Source organism: Bacillus rossius, chromosome 13 (genome assembly GCF_032445375.1).
Source record: "Bacillus rossius redtenbacheri isolate Brsri chromosome 13, Brsri_v3, whole genome shotgun sequence".
Taxonomy (NCBI): Eukaryota; Metazoa; Arthropoda; class Insecta; order Phasmatodea; family Bacillidae; genus Bacillus; species Bacillus rossius.
In genome coordinates, this window is record NC_086340.1 from 48,949,183 (window position 1) to 48,962,234 (window position 13,052).

At 60.1% G+C, this 13,052-nt stretch overlaps 1 protein-coding gene across 1 annotated transcript; it reads right to left on the reverse strand.

Annotated features, from left to right (window-relative positions):
* Positions 1–258: 258 nt before the first annotated feature.
* LOC134538050 (uncharacterized) lies at positions 259–11,827 on the reverse strand. The gene is made up of 7 exons (XM_063379024.1): positions 11,800–11,827; positions 9,411–9,718; positions 9,132–9,325; positions 5,694–5,754; positions 4,174–4,674; positions 3,315–3,401; positions 259–387 (listed from the first exon to the last, which is right to left on the reverse strand). The coding sequence occupies exons 1-7, from the start codon at positions 11,825–11,827 to the stop codon at positions 259–261; spliced, it is 1,308 nt and encodes a 435-aa protein (XP_063235094.1).
* Positions 11,828–13,052: the final 1,225 nt, after the last annotated feature.

The following is a 13,052-nucleotide window of genomic DNA, read 5'->3' on the forward strand; positions in this document are numbered from 1 at the left end:
CAACGCCGGTCCCCTCCCCGCGTGAGCGGTCATTATCGGCTCCCCGGAAAGCAAGTCCAGGACCACCTGCTGGGCCCTATCGACATCGCCCTCCCCACTGAGGAGCCGGACCGTTACCCCGTCTGTCACGTCTTTGCTCACGTCCGTCCCCGTCACCCGCCGTTCACCCGCCGTTCCCGCGCTGCGTGTGATCCGCCACCTAATGATCTGCCGGACAGTGTCGCAAAGTGGCCGTTTTGAGGCTTGTGGCCGCGCCAGTTACTCCTTCAGCGGCTGGGGGCGGCGGCGTCGGTGGTGCCATTCCCAGGGGTGGACGTACCTCCGTTCACGTCTCTGGATCGGCTCCGGCAACGTCACCACTGGTTCACTCAGGTCGACCAGGTTGCCCTGTGCGGTGTTGTCATGCGTCACGTCCTCGATGAGTGGTCAGGCAGTGTCGTTGGCGTAGGCGCTGACGTCATCAGGCGGGAGCACCCGGTCCACGAAGCGCTCCAGCTCTGCCATGCTTGCGCCACGCGGACCCCTTCCGCCCCTTCTGACGGGCGTCCTTTCCCCACCCCCTCTTGCCAGTCGCCAACCGCCGTCCCCCCCTTGCTGTCCCCCCGTAGGAGGCTGAGTCGGTGTCGTCGTGTGGGCCCGTTCGTGTGTCGTGCCCCAGGTGTCGTCGTCCCCGTCAACGCTCCTGCCAACCCCCCGCTGTGACCCGGGGTGGTCGTGTCCCCGTCGACGTCCCTGATCCGGCTCCGGTGGCGTCACCACGGGGTCACCGAGGTCGACCAGTACTCCTACTGCGACGTTGTCATCGGTCCTGTCCCGTGTGTCGTCGTCCCCGTCAACGCTCCTGTCACCCCCCCGCTGAGTCCTGGGGTGGGCGTGTCCCCGTCGACGTCCCTGATCCGGCTCCGGCGGTGCCACCACAGGGGCGCCGAGGTCGGCCAGTACACCTTCGGTGACGTCATCCTCGGCCCCGTCACCGACCACTGGTCCGCTGTCGTCGTGGTCGTACTCGTCGTGCGGGTCGCCTATCAGTCGAATGTCGTCCCTGTGTACCTTAGTCGTCCGTCCGTCGGCGCGACGCACGAGGTACGAGGTGGTTCTCAGTCTGTCTACGATCTCCTGTGGTCCTGCCACTTAGGGGCCAGACTGGCGCAAAAACCTCTCTTGCCAGCCGACAGGTGGTGACACTTAACAAACACCTGCTGGCCAGGCTCCAAACGTTCAGGGGGCCGGTGCGTCTGCGGCGTGCGTCTAGTCAGGTAGTCAGCTTGGCGACGTCGGGCATCTTCGCGCAGATCGTGCGCGGTCACGTCGTGCGAGTCGGGGGGTGTACGCGCTTCCCTGGGCAGGGCGAGGTTTCGGCCCTGCACCAGTTCAGCGGGGGAATGGCCCGTGACCGCGTTCGTCCGACGGCGCAGGCAAAACAGCAGCGTCGGCAGGTGCAGGTCCCACTTGGTGTGGTCCTCGTCCAACCGGATGCGCAGCTGAGTTTTAATGTCCTGATTCCGCCTTTCGGTCGGATTCGCGCGCGGATGGTAGGTGGGCGTCGTGTGATGCTCCACCCCCCATTCCGCGCAGGACATTCACCAGCTTCTCCCCGTGAACTGCACCCCGTTATCCGTCAGCAGGACCGCGGGGTACCCGTATCGCGGGAAGAACTCGCGCTCGAGCAGGGCAATCACGGTGCCGGCCTTCACGTTTGGTACTGCGAACGCCTCCGCCCAGCGGGAGAAGACGTCCGTGACCACAACAATGAATCGCCGACCACGGGACGTGCGAGGATACGGCCCCATAATATCCACCGCCACAGTGTGGAAGGGATCCCGGGGCCGTCGTGGGACCTGCTGCTCCCTGCCGTCGGGTCGCCTGGACTTCCGCTCCTGGCAACGCAGGCAGGCCCGCACGTAGCGTCTCACTTCTGCCGCGTCGCCAGGCCAGCGGAACTTCCGTCTTACCTCACGCAGCGTCTGCTCCGCACCCGGGTGTCCTGCCAGGGGGTGGTCATGCAGGTAGCTCAGGACCCAGCGCCTCGCCTCGGGCGGCACGTGGGTCCGCCACCCGCTCGTCCTGTGAGCCCCCCTGGTCTGGAGCACCCCGTTCAGACTTCGGCAGCCCGGTACCACCCCCTCCCCACACTCTGTCAGTCGGGTCTGGGTGTTGGGATCCCGGAGCTGCGCCGCGTGGACCCACGCGATCAGGTCAGTCATTGTCTCAGGTCGCGCGTCGGGTGCAGGAGCAGTGGAGCTTGTCAGCGCGTACAACGTGCACGGTCGCGGCACCGAGTCCTCTACCCCGCGCCCACGCTCAGGGAGGAGCACTTCCTCCCAGCCCTGATTGTCGTGGAACTCATTCTCAGGATCCGGATTCCGGGACAACTCGTCGGCCAGCTGATTTTCACGTCCAGGAATGTGTTCGACCGTGAACGAGAATTCCTGGATCAGCATGGCCCACCGAGTGAACTTAGACTTCCGGCCCTGAGCGGAGTCTAACCAGCGGAGGCACTGGCTGTCGGTTCTCAGCGTGAATGAGCGCCCCTCGACGTGGTGACGGTACCTCTGCAGTGCCCAGACCACCGCCAGGCACTCCTGCTCATTCACGTGATACCTCCACTCAGCCTGCCCAAACTTGGCGCTGGCGTACTCGATCACGCGTCTCATGCCCCGGTCATCCATCTGGTACAGCACCGCCCCCATGCCCTCCTGACTCGCATCTGTCTGGATGAAGATGGGGCGGCTGGGCACCAGGCGTGAGAGCGTGTGACAGTTCCTGAACCGGTGCTTTACCTGTCGCAAGGCCTCGTCCGCGGCGGGGGTCCACCGGAACTTAGTCTTCGGCGACAGTAGGTCCGTCATCGGGGCCGTCACCGTGGCGAAGTCGGGGACGAAGGACCGCAGCCAGTTGAGCAGCCCCAGAAGCTTCTGGAGCTGCTTCCTGGTCTTTGGTGCCCCCTTTCCCTCAATCAGCTCCAATTGCTCAGGTCGGGGGCGGCACCCCTCCGCCGTCACTATGTGTCCCAGGAACTCGATTTCCGTGGCCCCAATGTGGCATTTCTTTGGGGCACACGTCAGTCCGTGTCTGGCCATATGTTCTAGCACCAGTGCCAGATGGTGCGCGTGCTCCTCCCACATCCTGGACCAGATGATAATGTCGTCCAGATAGGCACTGGCGAACTCACCAATGTACCCATTCAGAACAAGTACCATCAGTGCCTGGAACGTGGCTGGGGCGTCCATGAGACCAAACGGCATGGCGCAGAACTGGTAACGTCGGCCATCTGGTGCTGTAAATGCCGTCTTAGGGCGGTCCTCCGGGCATACTGGCACCTGCCAGTAGCCCGATTTCAAGTCAAGTGTCATGAAGATAGTAGCGTCCCCCAGTCCTGCCAGAGCGTCTGTGATGTTGATCTGCAGGGGCGGGGCGGGAATGGTCAGTTTGTTTATCGCCTTGAAGTTTACGAAAAAGCGTAGACTTCCGTCTTTCTTAGTGGCCAGCACCACCCGCGAGTTGTACGGCGAGGTGCTGGGTTCAACCACCCCGTCACGTAACATCTCGTCAATTTGAGTCTGTATGGCCCCCCGTTCTCGGATGCCAAACCCGTATACCTTCTCAAAAGGGGGGGCGGTGCGGTACCATCGGTATTCGGTGCTCAGTCACGTTCGTCCGTCGTAGCCGGTCCGCGGCCGCAAATACCTGTGCCTGGGAGGCGAGGACATTGTTGATGACGTCGACGTACTCCTCGGGGACACCGTGCTGAAGATCCTCTAGGCGGATGACTGACTGAGGGGGACTGGGGGGAACCTGGTGCACGCCGTACACCGTCCAGCGCCCTCGGGTGCCGAAGTGCATCCGGCCGGCTCGTACTTCCACGGTGGCGTCGACCTCGTGCAGCCACGGGACCCCCAGGATCAGCCCCTCGCGGAGCTCGGGGACCACCCAGGCCTCGATGTGGCTAACGTGACCAACGATGCTCAATGTTACCTGAGTGATGCCCCCTGCTGCGACGACGGCGTCCCTGGTGGCCAGCTGCACCAGCTCCCTCCGCGGTGTCACTGCCTCTGCTCCCACCAGGTGGGCCGCGATGTAGGTTCGGCTGGCGGCGGTGTCCACCAGGGCCAGCATCTCCCGCCCGTTAGCGTGGATGGGAATTCGCAGCAGCTCCGGCTCCTCGGGGCCGACCTGCCCCAGCTGTGCAGTCGTCCATCCCCCACCGCCCCTGGCTGCCTGGCCGTCCAGGCGTGAAGAACTTGCGGCGGGGTCCGCGGCTCGCTCTCGCGCCGATGTGTTGACGTTCCGGTGGTCCACCTCGTCGATGACAGGTCGATGAGGCGGCTGGTCTGGCCCCGGAAAAACCTCCGTCGGGGCCACTGTGGTCCTGGCGGCATCCAGTTGCCCCCGCACGGGGACTGCTGGCGGGATGCCTGGGCTGATGCTCCGGTGGCCCACCTCGCCGACAGCATGTCGACGAGGCGGCTGGTCCGGCCTCGGGGTCCTGGCGGCATCCAGTTGCCCCTGCACGGGAACTGCTGGCGGGATGCCCGCGCTGCCGCTCCGGTTGCCCACCCCGCCGACGGCATGTCGACGCGGCGGCTGGTACGGCCACCGACATAACCGGCTTCGGGGCTGTGGTGGTTGTGACGGCATTCGGCTGTCCATGAGGTTGCCCCGGCACGGGGACAGCTGACGAGGAGCGGGTCTGTTGCCCCTCGCTCCCTGGCGGCGTACGCGGTGTTGTTGTGGTAGGCTCCGGTGGTGGTCGACGAGTCCTGTCGGTTACTGGGTCTGCCGGTGGCTGGCGGGCCGGGGAGCGGCACCCAGTTGTCCCTCCGCCCCTGGTCCTGCGTTTCCCGCCTGCGACGTGTTGCCTTCTTCCGCCTCCTCCCACGCGGCTCTGGTGGGGCAGAGGCGATGCCAATGGTACGCCTCCGGAAAATAGGCATCGCGGCGGACGCTCATCCCTCTCCCGCGTAGCTGTCCGCTCGTGACGTCTCCCTCCTGCTGCAGCTAACTCCGGACGTTCCCTGGTGCCACCACGGTCTGTTGTCTTGCGCGGTCCTGTGCCGTCGGCGTAGCTCACCACGGCCATGTCACTGTCCGTGACCTCTGTGACGGTTACCCCCCGCGGCCCCGAGCGGGCACGGGGAGCTCTTGCGCCCCTGAGCGCCGTCCTCCACTGCGACATGTCACGTTCGATCACGCGGCCGAGGGCCACGAACTCCTCCGTGTCACGACCAGCAGCCGTTCTCATGAAGGGGCGGAACTCTGGTAGCAATTGTTCGACAATGGTTGGCAACGCCACACTCACGTCCCCACTCGTCCCCAATCGGCGGAACATGCGTAACTTTTCGTAAATGAACTGCTCCGCACTCTCGTCCTCCTCCTGGTTTCGGCAATAAAATGTCCGCAAGCACATTGCCCGCGCCTGATCGTTATCAAACCTAGTCGCGACCTGGTGTACAAAATGTCCCCACTCGGTATCAAACTCCCGGCCATTGACCACCAGTTCCTTGCCTCGCCGCGGAGCTGTCCCGCCACTCGCGACACCCACTCCGCTCGTCGCACTTCGTACAGTTTTAGGAGGTGTTCACACTCCCGCAAAAACTCCCGCGGGTCCTCGTTGGCTCTCCCCGCAAACACTGGCAACTCGAACTGCGTGTTCACGTACCACACTACCGGCCCCTCCACGTCCGCGGGCCTGCCCCCTGTTCCCGTTTAAAGTCCTTGTCCGTGCTGTCCGTGCTCTTCGCGCCCTCGGCCGCGCTGCCGGACCCGCACACTTCGTCTTTTACGTCAATTTTCGCGGAGCCTCCTTCCTCATGCAAGTCTGTTTCGAAACTTATTAGATCGTCTCTTCCTTGCCCCGCCTGTTTCCACGCCATCCTTTCCTCTCGGTGCTAGTGATCCGGGTTCGTGATCACAATCTCCCCAGTAACACAATCCGATCCTACCCGGCGCGTTATCTTCAGTCGGAGACGTCGCTGCGTAGCCGTCTTGTATTTCTGTCGCCCCCACGACGCGTTATCTCTCGCCGAAACGTCTCGTATTCGCGCCGTTCCCGCGCCGCGATATCTCCCGCCGAATGTCTCCGGTTCGCGACGTTCCCGCGCCGCGTTATCTCCCGCCGGCGCGCCGTCTCGAGTTCGCGCCGCTCCCACGCCGTGCGGTTGCACCTGCTTCAGTCCTGTCCTGCACCTGCGCGCTTGCGTGCACTTGCGTATGCTTACGGCCACACTAGTTGGGCGCCAAATGACGTCCCTCGGCTTCTGGTCCCTATTTCCCTGTTTGCTAGAAATGTCTGTTATGCCCGTACTGCTCTCGTCGGAGAGGTGTGGGTCTAGGCCGACGTGGCCGGGACCTGGAAATGCGGGACCTGGAGGGATGGTGAGGTAGAATGACAGGTAGATCGAAAGGACCACTCGATGTTAATCGGTTCACGAGCTCTTTTATTGCGTTCAGAGAGCTTGCCGCGGCCTGGCGGATCCGTCGCAGGGTGCGCGCCCCTCCCACGATGACCCGGACTCCCGGTGACCGTCTCGTACGGCCCACTCGTTCCGACGCGTACTGGCAGTTCTCCCACGTAACAAAGTTCCAGATAATCAACTGTTTCGCGAAGGCACGTGACGCGTGCGCGGTCCCTACGTACTGACTCGTAACGTCGGCGATGGTTCGGCAGTGAGTAACTATGTCCCTATCCAAGACACGTGATGCGTGCGCGGTTCTTGCGTACTGACTCGTAACGTTGGCGAAAGTTCAGCGATACGTAACCATGCTTACGCGTCCTATAAAGACCGACTCGTGACGTAACTTACGTACTCGCAGCTCGGACACCCAATCACGTGGGCGGCACGTCGTAGGCAGCACGGCTGCTGCGAAAAAGCTCGTCCTATGGCGGTGTCGCCGGACCGTGAGCTCGACAACCCGTCTCGCGATCAGCGGGGAGCGGAGCGCACGTCCGCCGCTACTCGAGTCCTGAGTTCAACTGCTCTCCCCCGCCCGTCTTCGGGGCGTCGCGCGCGGGCTGCGGGGGAGGGGAGGGGAAATCGGCCAGCGTGGAGAGCGCCACCCCTCGCGACGCGGTTGAGCGCCAGGCCACGCTTACATACAGACACTGCGACACGTTTACAAGAATTACACGATTATTATACGATAGTTAATACATGACAATTACATTATTTATACACTTAAAAAAATCACGGTCATTTGGGAAGAAAATATATACACACAGAAACATTTACACACTAACACTGGCCCACTGGCGTGCTAGGGCGCACACGGGTGCGTCCCTGGCCGATGCACAACACTGGGGGGTTCACTGGGGGGAAAACAGACCCCCTCAGGCCCGCGTCGGTGGCCAGGTACGGCCTCTGTATCTGGGAGGGTACGACGACTGTCGTAATATGCCCCCCCTCTCCCGAGGCCGTCCTGGCCCCCGACGCTGACCTAGACCGGCAGCTGCGTCCGCGTCCGGCCACGTGTCTGGTCGTCGGAGCTCGTCACGTCATTCCGTCTGGGTCGGGCAAACTGGGGCAGGAGCTGCATCACGCTGCAGCGTAATACCCCGTCGGTCGTCTGTCTCACGTCTCGGGGTTTGTGCTGACTCCCCCACTCGTAGTCCCGGAGGTAGTGGGGGGCCGCCTTCTCACGCGTGGACCGGCGCAACGCCGGTCCCCTCCCCGCGTGAGCGGTCATCATCGGCTCCCCGGAAGGCAAGTCCAGGACCACCTGCTGGGCCCTGTCGACATCGCCCTCCCCACTGAGGAGCCGGACCGTTACCCCGTCTGTCACGTCCTTGCTCACGTACGTCCCCGTCACCCGCCGTTCCCAGGGGTGGACGTACCTCCGTTCACGTCTCTGGATCGGCTCCGGCAACGTCACCACTGGTTCACTCAGGTCGACCTGGTCGCCCTGTGCGGTGTTGTCATGCGTCACGTCCTCGATGAGTGGTCCGTCAGTGTCGTTGGCGTAGGCGCTGACGTCATCAGGCGGGAGCACCCGGTCCCGGTCCCGGTCCCGTGAGCCTTCACGGCAGTTGGGGGCGGCGTCGGTGGCGGCGGCGGCGTCGTGGCTGACAAGTCCGCCTCGGTGCCTTGTGGCACGGCGTCGACAACCCGGTGGTCAGCAGACTAGATCGAAATGTGGTGGTTTTGCGACACGAGGCCGCGTCAGCTGCGCTCTCGGTGGCTGGGGGCGGCGTCGTCGGTGGTGCCGGAGGTGGTGTTCGGGATTCGCAGTGGCGCTGCGTGTGATCCGCCACCTGGTGATCTGCCGGACTGTGTCGCAAAGTGGCCGTTTTGAGGCTTGTGGCCACGCCAGTTGCTCCTTCAGCGGCTGGGGGCGGCGTCGTTGGTGGTGCCGGAGGTGGTGTTCGGGATCCGCAGTGGCGCTGCGTGTGATCCGCCACCTAATGATCTGCCGGACAGTGTCGCAAAGTGGCCGTTTTGAGGCTTGTGGCCGCGCCAGTTACTCCTTCAGCGGCTGGGGGCGGCGGCGTCGGTGGTGCCGGAGACGGTATTCGGGATCCGCAGTGGCGCTGCGTATGATCCGCCACCTGGTGGTCTGCCGGACTAGGTCGCGATGTCGTGGTTTCGCGACGTGCGGCCGCGCCAGCTGCGCTCTCAGTGGCTGGGGGAGGCGTCTAAGGTGGTGCCGGAGGTGGTGTTCGGGATCCGCAGTGGCGCTGCGTGTGATCCGCCACCTGGTGATCTGCCGGACTGTGTCGCAAAGTGGCCGTTTTGAGGCTTGTGGCCGCGCCAGTTGCTCCTTCAGCGGCTGGGGGCGGTTTCGTCGGTGGTGCCGGAGGTGGTGTTCGGGATCCGCAGTGGCGCTGCGTGTGATCCGCCACCTGGTGATCTGCCGGACTGTGTCGCAAAGTGGCCGTTTTGAGGCTTGCAGCCACGCCAGTTGCTCCTTCAGCGGCTGGGGGCGGCGTCGTCGGTGGTGCCGGAGGTGGTGTTCGGGATCCGCAGTGGCGCTGCGTGTGATCCGCCACCTGGTGATCCGGCCAACTGTGTCGCAAAGTGGCCGTTTTGTTTGGCCCAATTACCACCTGCGCGGCAACAGGTGGCGGCGTCGGAGGTGGCGTCGGAGGCGGCGTGTCGGCCTGACGTGTCCACCCGGTCCCAGTGTGCTAATTGTACCATAGGGGCTGGACGGGCATGGCATCACCTGTCTGCGGCGAGGTCCCCACCCTATGTGGCGGGGGCGGCGTCGGTATTACTGGTGGCAGTGGAGGCGGTGTAACGGTGGAGCGCATCAGCTCCGCCCAGTTCACATATCCGCCCCCTTTGCTGTGCCGCTCTGTGTCGTTGGTCTCTGCGGTCTCGGTTGGCACCTGAGCGGCAACAGGGGGCGGCGTCGGAGGTGGCGAGTCAGCATCGGCCTGACGTGTCCACCCGACCCCCGCGCGCCAGTTGTACCACAGGGGCTGGAAAGGGCGTGGCTTCCTCCGCCTGTGGTGATGTCTCCACCCCATATGGCGGGGGCGGCGTCGGTGGCGATGTCGGGGGCTGTGACGAGTGGCAGATGGACGTCTCGGTTGTTCTTAAAGTGGGCGGCATCTTGGCCGCGACAGCAGCGTGGTGGTCGGCCATGTGTGGAAGCGGCGATGCGTGCTGTGTCATGTGGTACAGTCGTGGAGGCATCCAGTCTACTTCCGGCCCCTCAGTGTACTCTGCGGTGACGTCGTCCTCCCACTCGTCCTGTTCCTCGTACTCCCAGTTGTACCCTGGGCATGGGTAGCCCTCGCTTGCCCATGCCTCGTAGGCCTCCTGGAAGTCGTTCATCTTCAGAGACTCGTGGTGATTTATGACCTTGTTTCTCCACTGTGCTTGCCTCGCGGCTGTCCGAGCCGAGCGGCGGGTGGGGACGTCGATGACTGGCCGCGAGCAGGTAGAGGGTTCGCCTCCCCTCACCAACAGAGTTCCTTTCCATGCTTGCTCGCTTCCTGCCTCGCGGGAGCCTGTGGCGACGTGGCTGCATGACGTCTTTTGACAGCTGACTGCCGGTGGGTAAGGAGGGGTGCGGGGTGGGGGAGCGGGGTTGCTGTGCGGGCGGGTGAGGGCTGAAGAGCGAGGGTGGTGAGCGGGGTGGGGGCGGAGGTGTCGAGCGGGGATGGTAGGCGAGTGGATAGCATGAGTGGAGGGGCGAGGGAGGGGTGATGTCTGGTCTCGGCCCGGATTATCGTGCTGGCGCGGCGCCGCTCCGGCGCGCGGTGTTGCCACGTTGCGCGCTGTTGCCCTATCCCTAATCGAGCCCTTTGTCTGCTAATTTTTCCGTCTCATTTTCTTGGCTTGTTTGTCGAAAGAGTTTGATGTTCTAGCCACACTAGTTGGGCGCCATTTTGACGCCGTCCCCGAAGCCTGATCTGGATTATACGTGAATTAGAAATGTTTTGATTTACTTTGCTCTCAAGGGCAGGGTTCCTGGCCTCGTGGCTGCAGGCAGGGACGTGTCGACAAAGGACCCCCCGGGCTGTTATGGCCTCCCAGGATGCCTTATTAATAAAAACACACACTTACTTTTAGCTGGTTTATTCCGTCGCACACTTCACACGTTACACGCTCATGTAACTGGCCGCTTCATCGTCGACCTAAGCTCCACGCACGCCACCCTCTATTGGCGGACTTGTTACGGCCACACGGTAACCCGGTGGCAAGTACGTTGATAGGGGTTGTTCCCGGCTAGTTGTGAGTGGGATGCTCGGGCGAATGGTAAGTCTTTTCCTACCTACGTGAAAGTCTGCGGAATGCAACGTGAAATGCGTAAGCGACTGGTCATACAAAATTACTTGATACAAAACACTACACAATAGTCACTGTGATTAGTCCCGGGTTCGGGTCTAGATAAAGTGTTCCACTCAGTTGGTTAACTAATTGCGGCTACTCCGCGAGGTGGCAAGGGCCACGTTACGCTGGGTACAGGCGCGGTGGGATCCTGCAGGATATCACACACGTGACCGTGGCACATCCCAGTTAATGACTCGTCTGAAAGTTTAGATTCGCATTTGGCGCATTGCCGCCCTGCGGGGGCGATGAATTTAATTCCCGATGTGGGATTTCACTAGCGTAAGGCGCGGGTGCCACGATGGGTCACCTAATAATTTACGTAGTACACGAAAAGTCCGGTGTCGGACTGCACATTTTATTAAAGGGCCGCGCGGAGTCTCGAACGGCCGATTTGGGCTGACCGGGGAGCTGAATTAAAACGATTTGGCTATAATTACCTATTGTAGTGACTGGTGATGTTGGCGCAAAAATTGAGGGCTCCCCGTGCGTGGGCTGCCGGCCCGGGCGAGTGCTGAATGGCGACTGCTTAACCTCCCTGGCCGCCGGGGCCAGGGAGGGGGGAAATTCCGCGGGAAACTGCGGAGCGCGGGAAGATGATTTCGGCCAGTTTTGTGAATGATCCCAGTTTACAAAATGATTATTAAATTAACATTAATTATTAGTTATTTTACAAGTATTAGTTTTTGTTTATCTTATCAAATGCATGAACAAATTATTTAGTTGCGCAGTGCCACAACCGGCCGGGCGCTTTGCACACGTAGGGGGCCGTGACTGACGTCACGCCGTTCGGGGCACTGCACTATGTTGCACGCACGGGCGCGTTCTAGGCGCGGCACTGATCAGGTGTTGAGGACACATAACGGCCTGTGCTCTCAGAGGGAGCACCGACGACGGCGTCAAAATTAACTCATAAAAAAAAATAGACGGTGTATTCAATGATGCAAATAAAACAAATCATTAAAAAAAATTCACTGTGAAACTCTTATCTGTGTCCTTGGAAGACCAGCCGGCCAGTAAACACCGGGCTGGAACGAGTCTTTCCGCGCCATGACGAGCCGTGTCGCGCCAGGCCGGCAACCGCTCAAGGTCAGCGCACAGCTGAGCATCGCGCCCCTAACACATAGCACGCGATGTCTGCTTGACTACGCAACGCTCCCGTCGTTGGTAGCAAGCCAGCTCCACGACACATGACTTTCCACGCCCTCAACAAGCACTGTCTACAACATTACTTAACACAAGTTTTAACATCGTTCCTAAACCAAAAGTCCACACAAACTCTTAGATTCATTACAAAAATTTAATGGTGACATAATTAAAAAAAATTAATTAAATAATCATTAAACCGGAATTAAAATTTGCGTAATTAAAACTTAATAAAACCTAATAGGTGACTTGAACGACCTAATGACTGACTTACTGACTTAACTAAACTAAACCAAAAACGTTTTATTCATAAAATTTAAACAAAACAACAGTAACATTACTAATAAAAATACGCGAAGCACAACGCAACACGTCCGCCGCGTGCTCCCACACGACACTGCTTCAACTGCTCTATAATAAAACATTATTAAATTCGAAAGAAAAAGAGAAAAAAAAAATAAAGCACAAACAACCCTACAACAAACTTTTAACCGGCGCCTCACACCACTGGTGGCGTAGCTCAGCCAGACATCCCACGTACTCCTATACATAAAAAAATTAATAAGCTATAACATTGGGGGATTGATTAAGATGGTAGAGTCGCTATACCCGAGACCAAGTCTTCTCCCCATACAGGGAGTTTAGGGTATGATTTATGCACTGAAAAGAAACATTATTAATTCATTCAAGCACAGATTTTATTTACTAGGCCAAATACTAGAATCAGAATGAACAAACTCAGGAAAATGTTTAACAAATAAATTAATAACAAATAAGTTAACAAATAGATTCACGAATAAATAAATATATTTGACGTCGACCCAGAGGCCACCCTAGCTCCTACAGGCCGTTATGGCGCGTCACCACCTTCTTCTGTGCGCGGGCCTGTGCGGGAGCCAGTGGTGCCACCTTCAATAAACCAGTGTCCCTCCGACGTAGTTTTTTATGTATATTTTCTTTTCTTTCAGCAGGACATAATTTTTATTGTAAAAACTATAATATCGTCCATCATGTATAATTTAAATTAGAAGGGTAAATAACATGTATTTTATTATGCACGGGGTGAACAAGTCGCGGGTTCCCGTCCACGAGGACGTCAGGTGCTGCACGAGACGCGCGAGGGGAGGGGGT

Coding starts and splice junctions, on each gene's coding strand:
- LOC134538050 (XM_063379024.1), bottom strand. CDS start 11,827: ATGGCGCGGAAAGACTCGTTCCAGCCCG. Junction 9,326..9,410: donor CGCCCTTTCCAGCCCCTGTG/GTACAACTGGCG, acceptor GTTGCCGCTCAG/GTGCCAACCGAGACCGCAGA. Junction 5,755..9,131: donor ATGCCCGTCCAGCCCCTATG/GTACAATTAGCA, acceptor CGGGTCCGGCAG/CGCGGCCGAGGGCGCGAAGA.